Genomic DNA, 18,605 nt, shown 5'->3' on the forward strand with positions numbered 1-18,605 from the left:
AAATTATTATATCTATATATAAATTCCGTGCATGCTCTTTACATTAGTATCTTCATTTTCTTTATAATTGTATTTTTTGATTTTTTGTATGAATCACATAGAAAAAATTCGTAAGTTGTTACTTTCGACCCGCTAACGTGGTCAAAGGGGTTTGAAATAAATATGCTACGATATAATAAATCCACAAATGACTTATTAGAAAATTTTATATTAACAAGAAAAATAAACATTTGCATTCAAAAATTATATATTTTATGAAAAAAATCAATATTGTTAACTCCTCGAAAGAAATTTTCTTACTTTAAGTAATGAAATGTATTATTATATGACAATCACATATTCTAATCAGATTATTCAATATCAGCCGTATCATTTTACTTGTGTATTTGTGTACTCTCTTCTGTAACTAACATGATACTTGTGTACCCACAGAGCTATGTTACTTTTGTTCCCTATCACATTTTTGCAAAAACAATAAAGATAACCTTAAAACGGATGGTGGTAAGCAAAAACAAATTAAAACACTGTACAATCAATGTAATCAAGAAATAATATGCAAACACTCAGATTAATATCAGGCTATTAATACGGCGTAAATATCAAATAAGTAAACTTTAAGAATCCTACTTTTGACTTGTAAAATCACGTATTGTCCTCTCATAAAACCTGAAAGGCCGGGCGCGCGCGCCGACGGATTGCAAATAAAGAGGGCGGCATCGGCTATCATTTGACGGCAGTGTAGCTTTTTTCCGACTGTTAGATAAACCTACAGAGCATTTGTTACTTTCGACCTGCCGTTACTTTTGTACCCGCCCTACATTTTTCTCGAAGTACTACATCTTACCTTATGCCATTTCACCGGTCCTCTCTGATTTTTTCTTGCAAAGTTTCAACAAATGTGGATTGGATTGCTATTCAAAATATCTGGTTAGGGCCTCATATAATTTCTATACAAAAACCTTAAGTATTATTATTCAGTTTTAAAAAGCTCCGTATATGGGGAATATAAATACACCAAATTTGTGATTTTTAGAGTTACTATCTCAGTTTACCAAATTCATTAAAATTAATCAGCTAAATGCAAATTCTACTTTCAGATTTAGTGTTTTGTGTTTTAAATTTTTCATGAAAGCAAATTATTATTAGTTTAATCTCCTATTTCCCATTTTTGGGGAAGGTACTGATATTTCAAGAAGGTACTTAAGAGAAGGCACTTAGATTTCAAAAATGGGATATGTTTTTTGTGATTTTTAGGCTTTGTCATTTTCTCCAAAAATTAATCGATCACAACTTGAAAAAAATATGATCATCTCGGTACCATTCCGAAGTACTATTCATATTTAAGGCCAGGTTGGATAAGAGTGGCTGTTCTCTGGGTGGGGCTTCTGGGTGGGACACACTTAGACCAAAGATTTCGTGCTAATACCGAAAATAGGGTTTGTCTATCCCCGATCACTACTGTATGGACGATTTGGAGCTGTTAAATGAATAGCAGGAGTGATTTGATATCAACGGACTTTAGGTCGGAGAGGTCATCAAAGAAAAGTTGGCTGAAGTGAGTCCATCTCCACATGGCAAGAGCTGGAGTGTCAAAGAAGATGAGACAATAGTCGCGATACACTGTATCCTAGCCTGTGTCCTGCAACAGCCGCAACAATTTTGCTTTCAGAGGCCTTTAGAAGCGATATAATTTACTCATATTTTCCCTAGATCGTATAGTTACTGAGAAAATTTATTGAGAATTGTTGTTTTTAAACTTTCCGAAACTATAAAAATAGAAGGTAACAAATTTATGGGGGCTTTCGAATAGTAAGTGTATTGATCACATAACATTATACTAGGCATATCCGATAATGTTAAAGGGGTTAAAGCGATCAAATTTGGAGAAAAAATTCGTCTATAGATTTTTTTCTGAAAGTTAGAATGTATACTTATTAGAATGGAATGGAAATGTATACTTATTAGAATGGAAGGAAGAATGAATACTAGTACTAAGCGGGTGAAAAAAACTGTTTTCGTTTTAAAGCACGTAGATTAAAATAATAATAATTGTTTTCCCTATAAATTCATCAGATAGTTTTTCTGATGTAGTAGCTGTATTATCGTAAAGTTTCAATAAAATTATGGAGGGTGGAGCTAAGGGGAACCATCTCCGTGGTGCCACGTTAGCAAGTGATGTAGAAAATGTGTAATAAATGAAGTATTCAAAGTAATAATAAGAAGAAGATAAAGATCTAAAAAAGCTGTTAAAGAAGGATAAAGAAGTTTACATCAAACACAAAGTAATAAGAGTAGGATAAAAATCTAAACAAGAATAGAGAAGTTCACGTTTTGCTACGCTAGCGCTATTTTGGTGCGTGTTTTAGTTGCTGCTTACCGCTGGATACGTTATCAATTTGTGTGTCAACCAAGATAGTTTTTTCTAAGCTCTACTTGTCATAATTAAAATACAGTCAGTAGTTTTTCAAATCATCCAGCGTAGCGGACGGGTAATCCCTAGTATCTTTATAAATTGTAGTCTATGTTTTATTCTGACGTATGAGCAACGTTATTGCAAAGTTTCATTAAAATCCATTCAGTAGTTTACGAAATCGTTTAGCGAAGCGGGTGGCTAATTGCTAGCGCGTGCTGTTATATAGCTTATAGCCATCCACAAAGAATGAGCTATCCAATACTAAAAAAATTTCCAATTCGAACCAGTAGTTCCTGAGATTAGCCGCGTTCAACCAAACAAGCTCTTCAGTTTTATATTAGTAAGGATACAATACATACTCTTATTGAATAAATAAAATACTATAATTTATTAATTAAAAGCATTATTATCTCAACTGACTAGCTAATGAACGCTTACAAGCTCACAGTGTGGTGGTGACCTGTGAACTTTAATGACAGATAGACACACTATGGCCAGGCAGTTTAGTATCAATTTTTCATTCATTGATATAATTTATTTGTTGTAGCCTACAACCTAGTAGCCTTGTGATAGCTCCAGTTCGGTGTACTATAGTTAGGCACGCTGTTAAGTGATTGGTTAATTAATTAATTTATATTATAGAAAATTCTATGATCATATTATTTATTGTTGTATTTACTGTGTTTGTATTGTTGTGGGCTGTGTGGTGAATGAAGCAACAAGTTTTAATTCATATTCACGTATACCGGGTGTTTCGGTTCTTGTTTAAATAATAATAATAACAATGGAAAAAAATTATTTGTACCAATCAATATAAGGTTGTCTCAACCTCATCGCGAGATCAAATATGGCGAATGGTGCCACGATTGTGATACAACTACCGTACGGGGTTGAGTGGTGAAAGTGATTGAAGTGGGATTACTATTGATTTAGTTTATTTCAAACTTTTTGTAAGTTAGTAACAACAATCTTGATGTAGTTCAAATACTCTATTTAAGGTAGTTCCTCCGCGACCGTCCAGTCAAAAAGTTTTGGACTAATACTATCATTCAGTGCATTAACTGTGCTATGACTATTATACATATACCATATATTATTTTCAAAAGACTGTAGTTCCTCACTACTGATTCTAGTATACATATAAACACACACACTATGACATATGCCTTTAACATTAGTCTTCATATCTTTTCCACAAAAATCATCGCTAAAACGAGTTATTTATTTAAGTTTTTTATCGAAACTATATGGTAAATAATTTTTATTTTTATTTATATATTTTCTAAATATAGTATTCTACATTATATTAGTTTTTCATAGAGATGGTGGACGTCATTCATTGGTAAATAAATATAATATTTGTAAATTTGTGTATTTTTATACACTTCTCCCATGTACACGTACAAATTGCGTCACTTTTAATTGCTAATATCTCATGTATGGCATGGTAAATCATCTTCTAATTTTAACAGCAAGTGTATTATGAATTAAATGTTTTATATTCTGAGTTTTGAGAAATTCTTGGAATATCACTTTCGTGTAGGTACTACCTTAAAGCAAATGCAAAGAAATTTTCTTTAAATTCATCGATTCGCTTTATTTACACGATTATATATTTCAACTAAGTAGAATTTTATTTTCCAGCAATGAAATGCATGACTTTAAACTAAAATCAATCTCTTTCATAGAAGTAATGATTTTTATACCATGTATATATGAAATATACATAGTATATTAAGTTTAGTCCCATGTTTGTAACGCTTAAAAATAATGATGCTAGGAAAAAAATTTTGTCATAGGTGTTCATAAAATCACCTAATTAGTCCATTTCCGGTTTTCTGTTCGCCTGTCTGTCTGTCCGTCTGTCTGTCAGAACGATAACTCAAAACAGCGTACTCAGGACGTAAAAAGTGAGGTCAAGTTCGTTAATGAGTATCATAGGTCAATTGGGGCTTGGGTCCGTAGGACCCATCTTGTAAACCGTTAGAGATAGAACAAAAGTTTAAATGTAAAAAATGTTCCTTATCAAAAATTAAACAACTTTTGTTTGAAACATTTTTTCGTAAACATCACTGTTTATCCGTGAGGGCGCCAATTAGGTGGAAATTTTATAATATGTACTATACTTGATTATCAGTTATGTATGTGTCACATGTTTGTATGTGTAATGTGATAAAGAAATCAACACTGACTATGCATGGTATTTCAACAATTATCTCAGTCAATTGTTTCTTTTCACTTGTGTTTATTTAACTTCAGTGATTTTGTATCAATGAATTCATATTTTAAATTCAATCCCATTCTATTGTAAATACAAATATTTAGCTGTACTTGTTCCAATCGTTAGGAAATTCTTTGAAAGTATTTTTACTTTATTTCAATATGAAACGGCTAACTTCGTAATGAGATTGTCATTATTTTAATTTTTTTTCAATTAATAATAACCTAACATCCCAATTGTTGGATAAAGGCTTCCCCTAAGGTTTTCCAATCCATGACGAAATCGTCAAGGCACCGCTTCAACTGTCTTCCTCGATTCCCTGTATTGCTATACGGTGTTCATACAGAACTTTTTAGTGGCCAACGATCGTCTTTAAACCTGCAACCTGTCCTGCCCACATCCATTCCAAGCGTTCCATTTTTATGCCATTTTATGCCAATGCCATTTTTAATTATTGGTTTATTTCTTATTGTGGTGAATTTTTTTTTTTTTTCGTAATAGATTTATTTTTAGCATTGATCTTTTCATTGCACGCTGACATGTTCGTAACTTTCGATATTCACTTTCGCTGTGTGCTTATGATATCCGTACATACATCAAGGTCGGTAAGATACATGTATTCAACACATTTGCTTTGATTTTAATACTAATATTACTAATATAATAATGATAACAATTTCAAATTTTCCCAAGGGAAATTTTTAATGGAAAAAGGCTTTAAAGCGTTTGCAACTAGGATAAAATCATTGAACGATACTTACTGCTCATTGTAAACTCAATATTCTCAAAATCAATCTTACAGGTATCTCCGTTCAAGTGAAATAAGTGTTGCCCAAGAATATCTTCAAGTTTATTAAAGCTATAAGAGCATCTTGAAAGCAAAGGAGGGGCACCTTTGCAGTAAATGATCAAACTGGCCGCATACATTCTTATAGATAGATATATACCTTTATAAACAAGATTTGCTAGTTTAAATATATATGACTAGCTCGACCGGTAAAGAATTCTGCTCCCCTAGTTTCCGTAGCCCGTGGTTACTCTGTTCTCGTGGATAAAAACAACAAACATTAAATTTCGCAGAAAAGTGGTAAAAAAAATCAAAAGTTCCTAAATTAATTTTAGGAGAACGTGTATTAAAAATAGTAATTATGTCTAGAATATTAGGAGAGCATCTGTAAAAACTAACATGTTTCTCTAATAAACTTATTATTTAAATTTATTAGATGAAGTTTTTCGTTCAAACTTAGTTGTGTTTTTATAGCAGTACTTTTTTTACGTTTGATGATTCAAGATTCATGTTTTCGAGTAAAGAATGCAAAAATTTGTATTTAGGGCGATGTGTGTTTGAGTACTTGAAATGATTAACGAGTGCAAAAACAAAAAAATCCAGCTCATTTAACGATTCGACAACCATCGAATCGCTCTGATATAAATCTTTTCTTACTGGATTTTAGGCAATATCTCAAAAGGTATTTTCCCATCGTTGATGAATCTTTTTGTGTGTGATTTTCTTAATATTTTCAATAAATTTCCTTTTTAGAATAGGTTTGTGCAAAGCTTAGTGAACATTCAATTCAATTCAATTTAGTTTTGATTTTGAAAAACACACCCCATTTGTTTCAGGGTTGGAATGATGAAGAAACGGTACAAAAAAAAAGCGTATAATCTGAAAATATTATTTATTTTTTTATAATTAAAATTTGTCTAATATTAAGTACACAAATTAAGATCCAATTCTACGACCTTAATCAACCTTAATCATTGATTTTACAATAGTGAATATGCATGATTTTTTTGCTTTACTAAAAATTCATTCATGTGTAAAACAGCAGAGAAAATTATTTTTCGAATAACTATATGAAAACAACCAAGATAAAAGCCTTCAAAGATTTGTTTGTATCTCTTTCTAGCATATGGCCGTAGTAGTCTCTGACGTCACAGCATATATCTGAATGCCTAATTAATCATTTAAAATGCTTATATCATCCGTATTTCTTGGCCGATTTTGATAATAATTTCACTTTTTGTTATCTCTTTTTCCATATTTTCATATTTAGTTAATAAATACGAAAAAGCCTTCATTCATATTCACTATCCTACGATCAAATAACATAATTATAGGTAAAATAATCCTTCAAACAATGTAAGAAAAATATACATTGTTTCTAAAAGGTTTTCCATTCAGAAAACTCGAACTTTAAATTTAAATGAAACAACTTGTTTATGAGATATCATTTAGTTTTCAATAACTTAACCCCGCATAAATTGGGTTCTATGTCCTTGAAAACATTTATTGTGCCGAGAAAATTTTAATGGCATCAAATCACACTCAATAGCTCGTTGAAACACGTGATCACCTTAAAATGTTTCGTGAACAAAGACCATTTTTTAGCATCCGCCATCTAAATTAATTTCCACGTGTCAATCAACAGTATAGGTTTCCGTGATGATAAGCTGATCAATAAATATTTTAATTTATATGCGGTCAAAGTTCGAGCTTTCATATGGGACCTTTTATTAATTGATTATTACATCCGTTAATTCACTGATTAAATTAATCAAAAAAGGACCGGATCTAAAATGCTATTAATAATAATATGTTGAACCATTAAAAAAAATTATCCACCATTTTAGAGGGTAAAAATTACTTTTACAAACAAAAAATACCAATAGGCATAAAGTTAGCGTACATTTTGTGGACATAAAACGAAATTACTTAGATGTACTTTGGAAAATTGATAAATATTTGCTTTTAGCTGATTCTAGTAAGATATTCGATGCCTCGATATTTCTGTCTTTTCCCCGTTACGCAACAAAAAGGCAAATTGGATTGAAAATACATCGTTTTGTTGATTCGATTATTTTCTGAAGAAACAAATGTTCATCAATTTTAATCTAGCAGGATAAATAAAAATTAGAGGGGCTTAGAACTACCTACTAAGTCCAAAAAATGTGCACTAGGTTTATACCTATAAAATGAAAAATGAAAATTATAAACATAAGTTCTAAAACAATTTTCATAATTAATAGCATAACCAAAATATAATTTTGTAGATTTTAATCAATATCCGTTCCTCCAAAGAATCCCCATGATGATTTTTTCTTTGGACGTTTTGTATCATCAGCTTTCAATTCTTCACCTGTACGTATTAACCAATCACGATATGGATATGATTCCATTATTTTTCTAGTTTCCATATGTAACTCTCTTACAGATGGTGCTTTACCGCCATAATCACTTGGGTATAATTCTAACGGTATATGTTCGTCTGGTGGTAGCTCTCGATGGAATTTTAATATATTCATCATTTCTGATTGTATTAATGGCTGAACTAATCGCATCACATGATTAATAAAGGCGGCAGTGTTTAAAATGTGGATTTCTTTTAACCGAGCGGGATGTGCGTCCTAGAAAAAATAAAAACAAATTAGGAAAATTGCGTGCCAATGCTTGTTTTTTAGGAAACAAATCTTAAATTAATTATTTAATCAATTTTTTCATATTTATAAGAGGTAATTTATAGAAATATGTTACGTAACAAATATTTTTAATAGAATCATTTACATTTTGAATTGTTAATAATTATATGATCCCCCACTTTTGGAAAATATACGAAATATCGGGATTTAGTTTGCACATGATTTATCCTAATTTTTAATGAATTTTCGTTTTCAAATCTGCCTATTTTTTATTATAAAAGGAATCTAAAGCTAATAAAATGCAAAATGCAAATAAAATGCCAGTTTTATAGAAGTCTTCAATTCATTAAAGCCTTATTTAACCTCATGATAACTTATGACCCATATATGAGACAAAATATTTTACAACCATTGAGTCCAATTGACAGATGGAAAAAATTTTGTTTTTCTTAAATTTTGAGTTTTATATTATACTCGAACTACCCGATAATTTGAACGTTTAAAAATAAAGTTAACTTAATAGTTTTTTAAAATGTCCCGTACATGGCACAAAAAATATCATAGTTTGTGAGTTAAAATGAAATATGAATGTCCCATATATGGGACAAAAGTTTTCAAGTGCTGTAAAAATGAACTAAGTGGCTGGTTATCATGAGGTTAAACTCGAGTCATAGTCAATTCCTTATTTACCGCACAACCTAAATAAACCTGAAATATGTATATCTAATATTCAAATGAGGTTGATTTTCATGTTTTTTGAGACCTTAATATTCTAAATAATCCAAAGAGACGAAAATATATTTCATTTTGCGATTGAACGTCAAGTTTTTGGAGTATCGATCGAAGAAATTGTTTCGAGATATCGTCTCTTCATTATTCACAATTTTAGTCGATATCTTAGATACAAGTCGCCCAACTGTCAAAGAAATTCGATGTTTGTATTTTTGAGGGAAAATTACTATAGGTCGGATTTATATGCGAATCGGAGACAAAAAAAATCGAGAAAATTTTAAAAAAGTTTTTGAGATAACTACCATTTAGATTTGGTTTAGCTACGTGAGATCCGATTGTATATTTATTATGACTAATAATAATAATAATGGGGTCTAACCTCCGTTTTTGAGATATCTATCTATAACAGAGGCCATTCACATCATTATTTTTTAATCTTTCGTGGAGTCGGTTATTTCGTTCTCATCCCAGCGACGACAGTGCGATTAATTTTACATCACATTCATTTACGTCACATTAATTATATTTGTTCACGCCGCTGGTTGGATTCGAACCCGCAACCTCGTAGTCAGTAGTCGAACGTTTTAAAGAAGATTTAATTCGCACGACCACTGAGCCGGTCATCACTATGACTAAGGACTACAGTTTATTAGCAAATTACTCAAATTAGTTGAATTCCGTACTTTTTGAAGGGATCAATTGCCCCGATTTTCTTTTTTTGGAAGCGCACTTGGTTTTCTTATTTTTGTTCCCTAAGTTCATTTGTAAATGAAAAATTAACCATAATTTTAGGTTACATAATAAGTATTTAATGATTTATTTTATATTCCGTGTAATGACTCTAAATAGTTTTTGTTCGTGTCCGGATATGAGCATCCGAATTTATTATACTTATTTCTGTTCACAATTTTATTTTTGTTTTGAGTTGAAAAGTAATCATTTACTTGTTACGACTACTATGTTAATGAAATAGCATGACGTGCGACTACTTAATTAAAAATGGTTTTTTTGTTACATTAATTCTTAGAAATTTTGATGGAAATCGGTTTTTCTATAAATAAAAAAGTTTTGTTATATTTAATTTTCACTTCATCGTAAAAACTTGAATAAAAATTAAAATGCACCCGAACTAAAATATACTAACTTTAAAAATATAATTGGAGAAAAATTTTTGCCTAGAATATTCAAGAAAACTTAGTTCTATGCAAGTCAATGTGATTTATGATTTTAGAAAAAACGACCAAGCAGAGCTCAACACAGCCGTGGAGTGCAGTATACAGGGTGGCTTTTTGTATGTAATCGATAGATTAGGAAAGTTGTTATTGATTAAAAATGTAACATTTTTTGTTCGAAACATTTTCCCGCAAACCGTACAGTTTAGGCAAAAATTGACTGGCAAGTTTTACCCAAAATTGTTTTTTCGTATCAAATCTAGACACTCTTCGAAAATTTTTTTACAATAAATCCAATAAAAGTGGTTTGTTTTTCTATAAAGACTGTTTTTTTCAAATTGTATGAACAAACACACAAAAAGCTAGATTTTTGCTTTCAATTACTGTCTAAACTATACGGCTATTACAAAAAAATGTTTGTGTATTTATAAAGAACAACTTTCTAGTTTCAAGCTTTTATTTAATGTTTGTCAGTTATGAATCAGAGTGGAGTTTTAATTAATCCTTAAAAATTAGATGGAATTTGATGCCGGCATAAGATGTGTGCCTTTGAAACAACAGTTTTCGTTTGAAGTATCAACCTCGATTAAATTAATTTATCGAGCCAATGTCAACTTATAAAAGATACCCTGTATCTTTAATTAAATATTTAACACGTATATACATGACTGTAAGGCTTCGATCTATCTTGAAATAAAAGATCTTATAAATATCCAAAATTAATAAAACTCTTTCTTAATTATGGACAAGTCTTGTATGTATATTAGGGTCAGGGATTTGCAATGAAATTTTATACCAAGTTTAAGGATTCTTATGCACGGTAAGAAATGTTTTGTAGATACCACTACATCAATATCGGTGTGAACGCCATACTGATTTGACCATTTAGGGAATAGTAACATTAGCAATAGTTATGGCGGTCTGGTCCATACTGGTTGGCGATACCCACAATACTTCTGGTGGATAGCCCTTTTCAAACGCCATACATTTCTCATCGAGTGTGTGTTTTTAAATTTCTGAGAGCGCATTATGAGTTCACTAATCTTTAATTTTATAGTTGAACAGTTGAACAGTTGAACTGCTTGTTAGAGATGAAACGGATATCCGGTCAAAATGCGGAAAATTTGGTATTCATTCACCACAATTTGATGATAATTCGCTTCTGCCAGTTGCAGAAAGATAAATTTTAACAAATCTTGACAACTGCGGGTACTGATTCAAATTAACTGACCACCAAATGTATGGGTCGTGGTTGCGATCGATTCGAGATCGCCTTTAAGAAAAAGTCGATCTTGTTAGCAACTGGATTTTGTTTTTCTTGATCGTGACAATCACTACTATTATCCTTTGCCATTTCATTGAAATAGTCACAAAAAGTATCATGAGCTTCGCGTGTGAGTAGGTGATGAAGACGGAAGAAGATTCGTCGTTAAAGTTTTTTATATACTCTATCATGATTTTCTGTCGGGCTTTTTCTTTTCAGAACTCCTAAATAATCTGACTTGAACTACAACGACAAGTGAAATAATGTGGAACTACCGGGCCGAATATCCGGTATATTCGAATATCCAGTATCCGGTATACGGTCAAACCACTACACGTTTCATCTCTACTGATGATGGTTGAATAAATGCTGAATTTTATTTAATATTATACCTGAATATATGCCATATAAGTTCGTAGTGCTGGTAAGGTGACTCGTGCAAAATGTCCAACTGAACATCCTTTCATATCGAATAATACAATATAACTGAAAAAAAAAAAAAATACAAAATAATTAATCGGTTGAATTAATATTTAACAGAATGAAAATAAAGTCCATTAATCGACTGCCTACTTACCCATCGCTAAGACCATCTTCAGATAGGCGAACATCATTGAACATACAAAATGCTTTAATACCTTCAGCAAACACAAATCGACTTGTGTCTGTATCATGAAGTGAATATAATAGGATATTATATCCTTTGGCAGTCTTTTTAGGTAATGGTGCAAAGTTTCTGAAAAAGAAAATACAAAAATGAAATGTTGAACTATCTAAAATCGTATTTTGAATTTGAAATAGTATTGTTATAAAAATTTAGCTATATTGTTTTACTATAACGGAAACAGTTTCGTAAAAAAAATTTTTCTTCTTTAAAATTTTTTTAATTTCTAATGTTTGAGCTTGTCGTAATACAGGGTTGTTCAGTAATATGAAACCTCTTGAATGTATTTGACTCTTTATTTAATACATTGTTTAAATATCAGTCTGTAAGTAGTCAAGTACATATTACCATTCATATGTAACTTACTGAAAAACCCAATATATCCTGAAAACGGAACAAAAATCACGTAGTTACAATATTAGGGAATTTGAGTTTTATTTATGTGTAAAGTTCTATCGATTTTTCTCATACATTATTAAATTCGCAGGTATGGCAAATTTGACTATGTTTGCTCGAATGGTACTAAATTAACAATGGCTTGATTAAAAGTTAGACATTATATGCAAATGCACAACAATAATATAAGGTATATTGCCTATAAACTTTAATAATAAACCATAACTTTCCAAAAATTTTGAATTCTGAATTTGAAGCAATTAATAGTTGTTTTAGTATCTAATTTGTGTTTTTTCAAAGCCTGATGTATTGTTATAACCAAAAACTAACGAGGAAATTCAAGTTAATTTTTATTTTTTCTGCGTTTGTTAAGATGAGAAGCGTAAAAGAAGAAAAATTTATTATTCAAACCAAGTCTTGTACACACAACAGTTTTTTTTCTTCATAATACAATAATACTTTAGTGAATGGTTATTGTTGTCTTGAAATAAATATGATTGCAGTTCTAACGTTTATATTGTCTGTAGATAAAGAACAAGGACTTTTTCTGTACACGTTACAAATTTAAAATTAAACTACGCTTGAAGCTAGTAGAGAGTCTGGAATCCATAATAGAGGTCGTTCTAAGTGTAAAACAAATCTTCCAAAAATTTTTTCCGATTTGAAAAAGAAAAAACCATTTTTTTTTATTTGACATTTTGTTTAGTACAAATTATACATATACATAAATATTAAATTCTATAAAAAAAAAAGAAATATTAAACCATAATATTAACAAATTGAGTATATAAATCTTTAAATGATGCAATTAATAAATGCTAAACATACAATTAATTATAGTGAAAATCATAAATCTTCCTATGTTTGATGCATTTATCCGCGCTCCCACCATTCAATTTATTTAATTGACTTGTTTGAGATAGGAAAAATGTTGAATTAGGAACTAACTTATTTTTTACGCAAAATTTGTATAAGCTTAGCAAATATTTGTATGAAGCAAAATGTATAGTACTACTAGCTTAATATCCACCCGCTTTACTGAGCTTAAAAGTAAAAACCACCGCCTTATTTTTTAGCCTCCACCTCTCTTGATCTTACTTATCACCCATCCATTACACTCGAAGGGATTGTTTAACACTGCTAAAATATATGTACATTTTTCAATTTTTTAAAGTGTAAAATAGTCATAATTCATTGAGTATATCAGAAAATATGGCCTTGAATTGTTTTACATTTACCATTTTTAATTTTTACAGAAATCTTTAATTTATGGTTCAAAGATGGCGCATTAAAATGATGATGATTAAATTTAATTTTTTTATTTTTATTTTATTTTTTAAATATATCTGTGTAAATTATAGCTCTTGTGTTATTCTGATGTATAAGCTATATTGTTTCATTAAAATCCATTCGGTAGTTTTTGCTTGAAAGCGTAACAAACAAACATCCTTACTTTCACATTTGTAATATAAAAAGATAAGGTTACTATGGTAATAACAATTGCAATATTTAAATTAAATTTAATAATATTTACGTTAAAAAAATTTATATTTAATTTTCGAAATAGTTATCAGAAGATAAATTATGGTAAAACTAATTTCGTGCAATTTTGCTTTTGGTAAATATTTCTATTTACTAATAATAACATTGAGATTTAACACATTAGAACACCATTGGGCATAGGTTTGATGCGTTCTTTTACTGATTTTTCCGCACTCTTTTTTTGTAGTATTTTTGGTAGAATTGATACGTGACTAAAATACTAAATTTAACGCACATCGAAACGAATCAATGATGTTATATATATTTCCTTTGTTAATATTAACAACCGCATTTAGTATGTTCCAACTAATAAAGGATGTGGATGAACTCTTTTAAAAGTAATGGACGATCATGTACTGCTTTGAATGTTCGATGTCTAATAGCTCAATAGGTCAATTATTTAGCGTGCAGATATATTTTCCCATACAATAAAATAAAAATGTAGCAAAAATCATTGTCATTTGCTTAAAAAAAAAATTCAAAGCTCTCAAGAGACTTAATTCCGTTTCTGCTTTGAGTGTTCAGCTTGTACATTGATTTTTCCAAGCTATAAAAAGCATAGGATTGAAGTTTTTAAGTTACATACCTACGGAAAGATGAAGAAAATGAACTCCAGGATGCTCAAAATTTTAATTACTTTAAAAGTTCAAGAATTTTTGATAGCTGAAAAGCTAATTTTTTTGCGAACAAACCTTTCTTAATTATACCCTGCAAATATATATGAAATCAAGGTATACTAATTTTAGTCCCAAGTTTGTAACGTTTAAAAATATTGATGATACGAACCAAATCTGGGTGTTCGTAAAATCACTTTATTAGTCCATTTCCTTTTGTCCGTCCGTTCTTCCGTAAACACGATAACTTAAGAATGAAAATAGATATCAAGCTGAAATTTTTATAGCGTGCTTAGGACGTAAAAAGTGATTTTGAGTTCGTTAAATGAGCAACATAGGTCAATTGGAAATGTGGAAATTGTTCCTTATATAATAAATTATCAACTTATATTTGAAACATTTTTTCGTGAACATCACTGTATAATATGGAAAGGCGTAAATTAGGATTAAACTGTGGGGTCCATTTTCTCCAAAACTATACAAGATTTGAAGATAACTGATAAGTTGATAAGTTGACAATTTGCCGATAAATTCAACGAATGATCTTGAACCAAAATAAATCCCCTTTCGGCAGCCATAATTGTGTTCTTTTTTTAAACTTTCTACACTTTCTAAACAGGGTATTTAAACAATTAACTCAGTCAATTGTTTGTTTTCACTTGCTGTATGAGGGAATTAATGCTTTTATTTTTAAAGGAACCCAAACTTTTGTACCGTGTATTCATTTTATAAATTGCATAATATCCATAAAAATAAATTTGACAAAATAAATTATTAATTTATAAAAAATTTGACAATAATACATCATTAGATTCATAAATCATTGGATTAATTTGCATTGGGTACGTCAATATTATCTGATGATGAATTTCACCAAATGAATTATGGCAACTGATAAAACAACAAATAAGACTAAAAAAATCATAATAGTCTTCAAATAATTTGACTATTATAAAAATAAGCGGAATGAACTATGAATTATATATTAAAAAAGTTTTAGGGTCATTCAAGGTAAACGTGTTTACCTTGAAATTCGTTTATTATAAAATTTGTATTAAACTTTCTTTTTTCTTATTTAATATTGTTAATAATATATATTGATTAGAAATATGAGGCAATGACCGGTGACCATTATTTCTCATGCATCAGGTGTGTATGGGTATGTTAGGAATGTGTATTTACTTGATTTAAAGTTTATCAAAAATAGGCCTATCCATAAATTTTTAATATTGATTAAAATTTAGCTTGACTTAAATGTATTTTTCAAGACTTCCTTTAGCTAAGACGTGTTAAGCAAAGATTGTTATGTGAAATTATTGCTGTTTTAAGATTGATTTTGCTAGACCCCAGAAGACGATTGCCGTTCAAATGTGGAGGATGCGATGCCAGATAATCGAAATAAATATGCAGTAGGACTTAATTTAGTACTTAGTAGAACAAAGAATTTGGATCCTTTTATTCTCAAATACATTATTGATTAGAATCTAGTCATTTACTGGTGTAAGTTTATCCATTAAAAAAAGTTCGAAACGCAGGAGCTGCGTTAGCTTTGTGAATTCCCTCAGAGATTGTAAAAATAGCACATTTTTCTTAAAATCGAATATTGCATTTTTAGTTAGTGCCAAGAACTTTTGAAAACCAAGCGCCTTGAGAAAACTCATAGGAGTATTTTTTTGCTTAAAACTAATCAATATTTTGTACTTGCGCAGTTGTTTTATTGATGATATATATGTATGTTACCAGGTCGGAAAAGTAGTAAGATATTTTTCTTAATAGAATTGGAAAAATTAATTATTATGCTTCCGGGAAATTTTTAAGGTTATTTGGAAAATTTAGAACAAAAAAGGTCTTTTAAAATTTTTTTCTTAAGCCATAGTTCTCAAACATCCTTTAAGAAAGCTCCATAGCTTTCACGTAAAAACTAACGAATGGATTTGAATGAAACTGTAGAATAATATAGCTCATACATCAGAATAACACATGAGCTATAATTTATAAAGATATATTTAAAAAAAATTTATATAGTAGATATCAAACAATTCATGGCCATATTTTCTGATATACTTAATGAATAATCCCTTCGATTGTTATGGAAGGGGATAAATGAGATCAAGAGAGTTGGAGGTTATAAAACGGTGGTTTTTACTTTTAAGCCCAGTGAAGCGAGCGGGTATCAAGCAAGTTAAATATAATTATTTTATCCATAAAGATATCATGTAATCGCCTAAGGTAATAAGTTTATAAGCGCTATAATTAAAACCGGTTTAACGAATATGATAAGCTATAAAATTGTCAATTTTAAAGAGAATTATTTGTTTACTTACCCATATTCGAGAACATTTTGTGTTTTTACTGACAATGGATCACGATCGGAGAATAACGCTGGTGAATTGGCACGTATAGTAAAATAATGTTCAATTGCTTTTTTCGTTTTATCATGATTGTAATAACATGCGTGTAAAAATAGTAGCAAAAACTCGTCGTCGATTTCGGGAAGATGTACTTGTTTATCGTACCTGAAATTCAAACAAAAATATATTTTAATATTTATAAATAAATAATAATATTTATATATTTATAATAAACTAGCTGTACCCTTTCACGTTTCGCTGTGGCACATTATGATTGCATGAAAATAGATGAGAAGTTTAACAGCTTGTAAATTTTATAAAATTTCACAACCTTCCGATTAAAGAGTTCAGATTGTTCATTCCCACTTCCATTCCACTCCCATGTCCCCTTGCGTCGGGGGTTTTAGTTATGTAGGTAATGTACACGTCATGCTCTCTTATTCGATACCTTGCTTGAGTATATTTGAAAATAATTGATTGTTCATCCCCACTTCTCCCTTCATAACCCACTTTCGCCGAAGGTAAAAATAGATAAAAACCATACTCTAAGCGGGTTGTATTTCGTGTAAAAATTTGAGCTGAATCGATGCAGAACTTTTTGAGTTTTTGAAGCGTACACAAACCAACATTACATTTTTATACTTACATACTAGCGGCCCCGACGGACGTTGTCCCGTAAAAACGTAACTCCAATTCATGAATACCTATACTACGTTTAGCCTGTCCGCTAAACCCATCCCGCTAAACCCCAATTTAACTCCTATTTATTGGAGTGGCCTGACCTTCGACCTTTGGCCTGACCTTTGATAGTAGAGCTCGCTGCGCTCGCATATGGCTCTAATAAATGCCTATTGACAATACCTGAATACTATTAAAAATACATAGTACACATAGTATACATAATGTGATATGATTTATATGCGCTCCCACCATTTAATGAAATTTCATTTTTTTGGTACGGAGCCCTCAAAAACAGTTGTAGTGGACCGAATGGTAAATCTAAACCATTCTCCAATCCCCTTGAACTCACACAAAAAATTTCATCGAAATCGGTCCAGCCGTCTAGGAGGAGTTCAGTCACATACACACGCACACAAGAAATATATATATTAAGATATATTTTTCAAAAAATAATAGTAGATTTTGGAGCCGACACCAAAGTGTATCTTTACCTAGCAATCGATATACTGGCGTCAACCTTTAAAGGGAATCATTTGAAATTTTGTAAATTTTTCTCTTCCTATCAGTTCTACATAACAACCAGGGTCTACAGTAGTAGGAAAAGACATGATCATATTACAGCCGCTTATCAAATTTTTCATTAAACATAGCTTTTAATCTAGTACGTATGCGTGTGGTAGTGTAAGACAGGTAAAGTCAGAGTACAATCGTTCCAAAAATATGATATCTAAGGGCCTCTATACGCAAAATATAGCGGTTGTTACAGGTGAGCGGTTTCACCACTTCTGTCACTTCCGTGCCTTTGCAATGGGTCATTCATTCTTTTGGAGTCGAAATCACCACCAAATGGTTTTACTGTTTTTGAACAAATAAAGAAATAGTGGCTATTTTTTAAGTGACTCCTTTAAATATCACAATGGGTCTTATTGTCAAAACCATGAAGGTTATAGAACAGGAGAAAGATCGCTATGTACTAAAGCATTAGCGTACCTGTCCCTAAAAATTTGTAGAATTTATAGTTCATTTTTAAGCCACCAGCCGCGCTGTCATCAAGAAGTAGCATCTGTGAAGTTAGCTGTTGTTGTTAGCATAATGTACAAATTGATATATCATTTGAAATTAGCGCACAACAGCC

General features: G+C 30.6%; 2 protein-coding genes across 2 annotated transcripts in view; one reads left to right on the plus strand and one right to left on the minus strand.

Moving 5' to 3' along the window:
* Positions 1–18,605, plus strand: part of LOC123300986 (alpha-tocopherol transfer protein-like) — a 106,206-nt gene that overhangs the window by 6,293 nt on the left and 81,308 nt on the right. The gene's annotated exons all lie outside the window — the stretch shown is intronic.
* LOC123300987 overlaps positions 7,006–18,605 on the minus strand; it is a 30,703-nt gene continuing 19,103 nt past the window's right edge. The window contains exons 2-5 of the mRNA XM_044883689.1: positions 16,763–16,954; positions 11,800–11,958; positions 11,615–11,708; positions 7,006–8,042 (exon numbers count right to left, since the gene is read on the minus strand). Coding sequence (XP_044739624.1) covers positions 7,692–8,042; positions 11,615–11,708; positions 11,800–11,958; positions 16,763–16,954 — 796 coding nt within the window. The 3' untranslated portion in view covers positions 7,006–7,691. The remainder of the gene's footprint in view (positions 8,043–11,614; positions 11,709–11,799; positions 11,959–16,762; positions 16,955–18,605) is intronic.

This window comes from Chrysoperla carnea, chromosome 5 (assembly GCF_905475395.1).
Source record: "Chrysoperla carnea chromosome 5, inChrCarn1.1, whole genome shotgun sequence".
Classification (NCBI taxonomy): Eukaryota; Metazoa; Arthropoda; class Insecta; order Neuroptera; family Chrysopidae; genus Chrysoperla; species Chrysoperla carnea.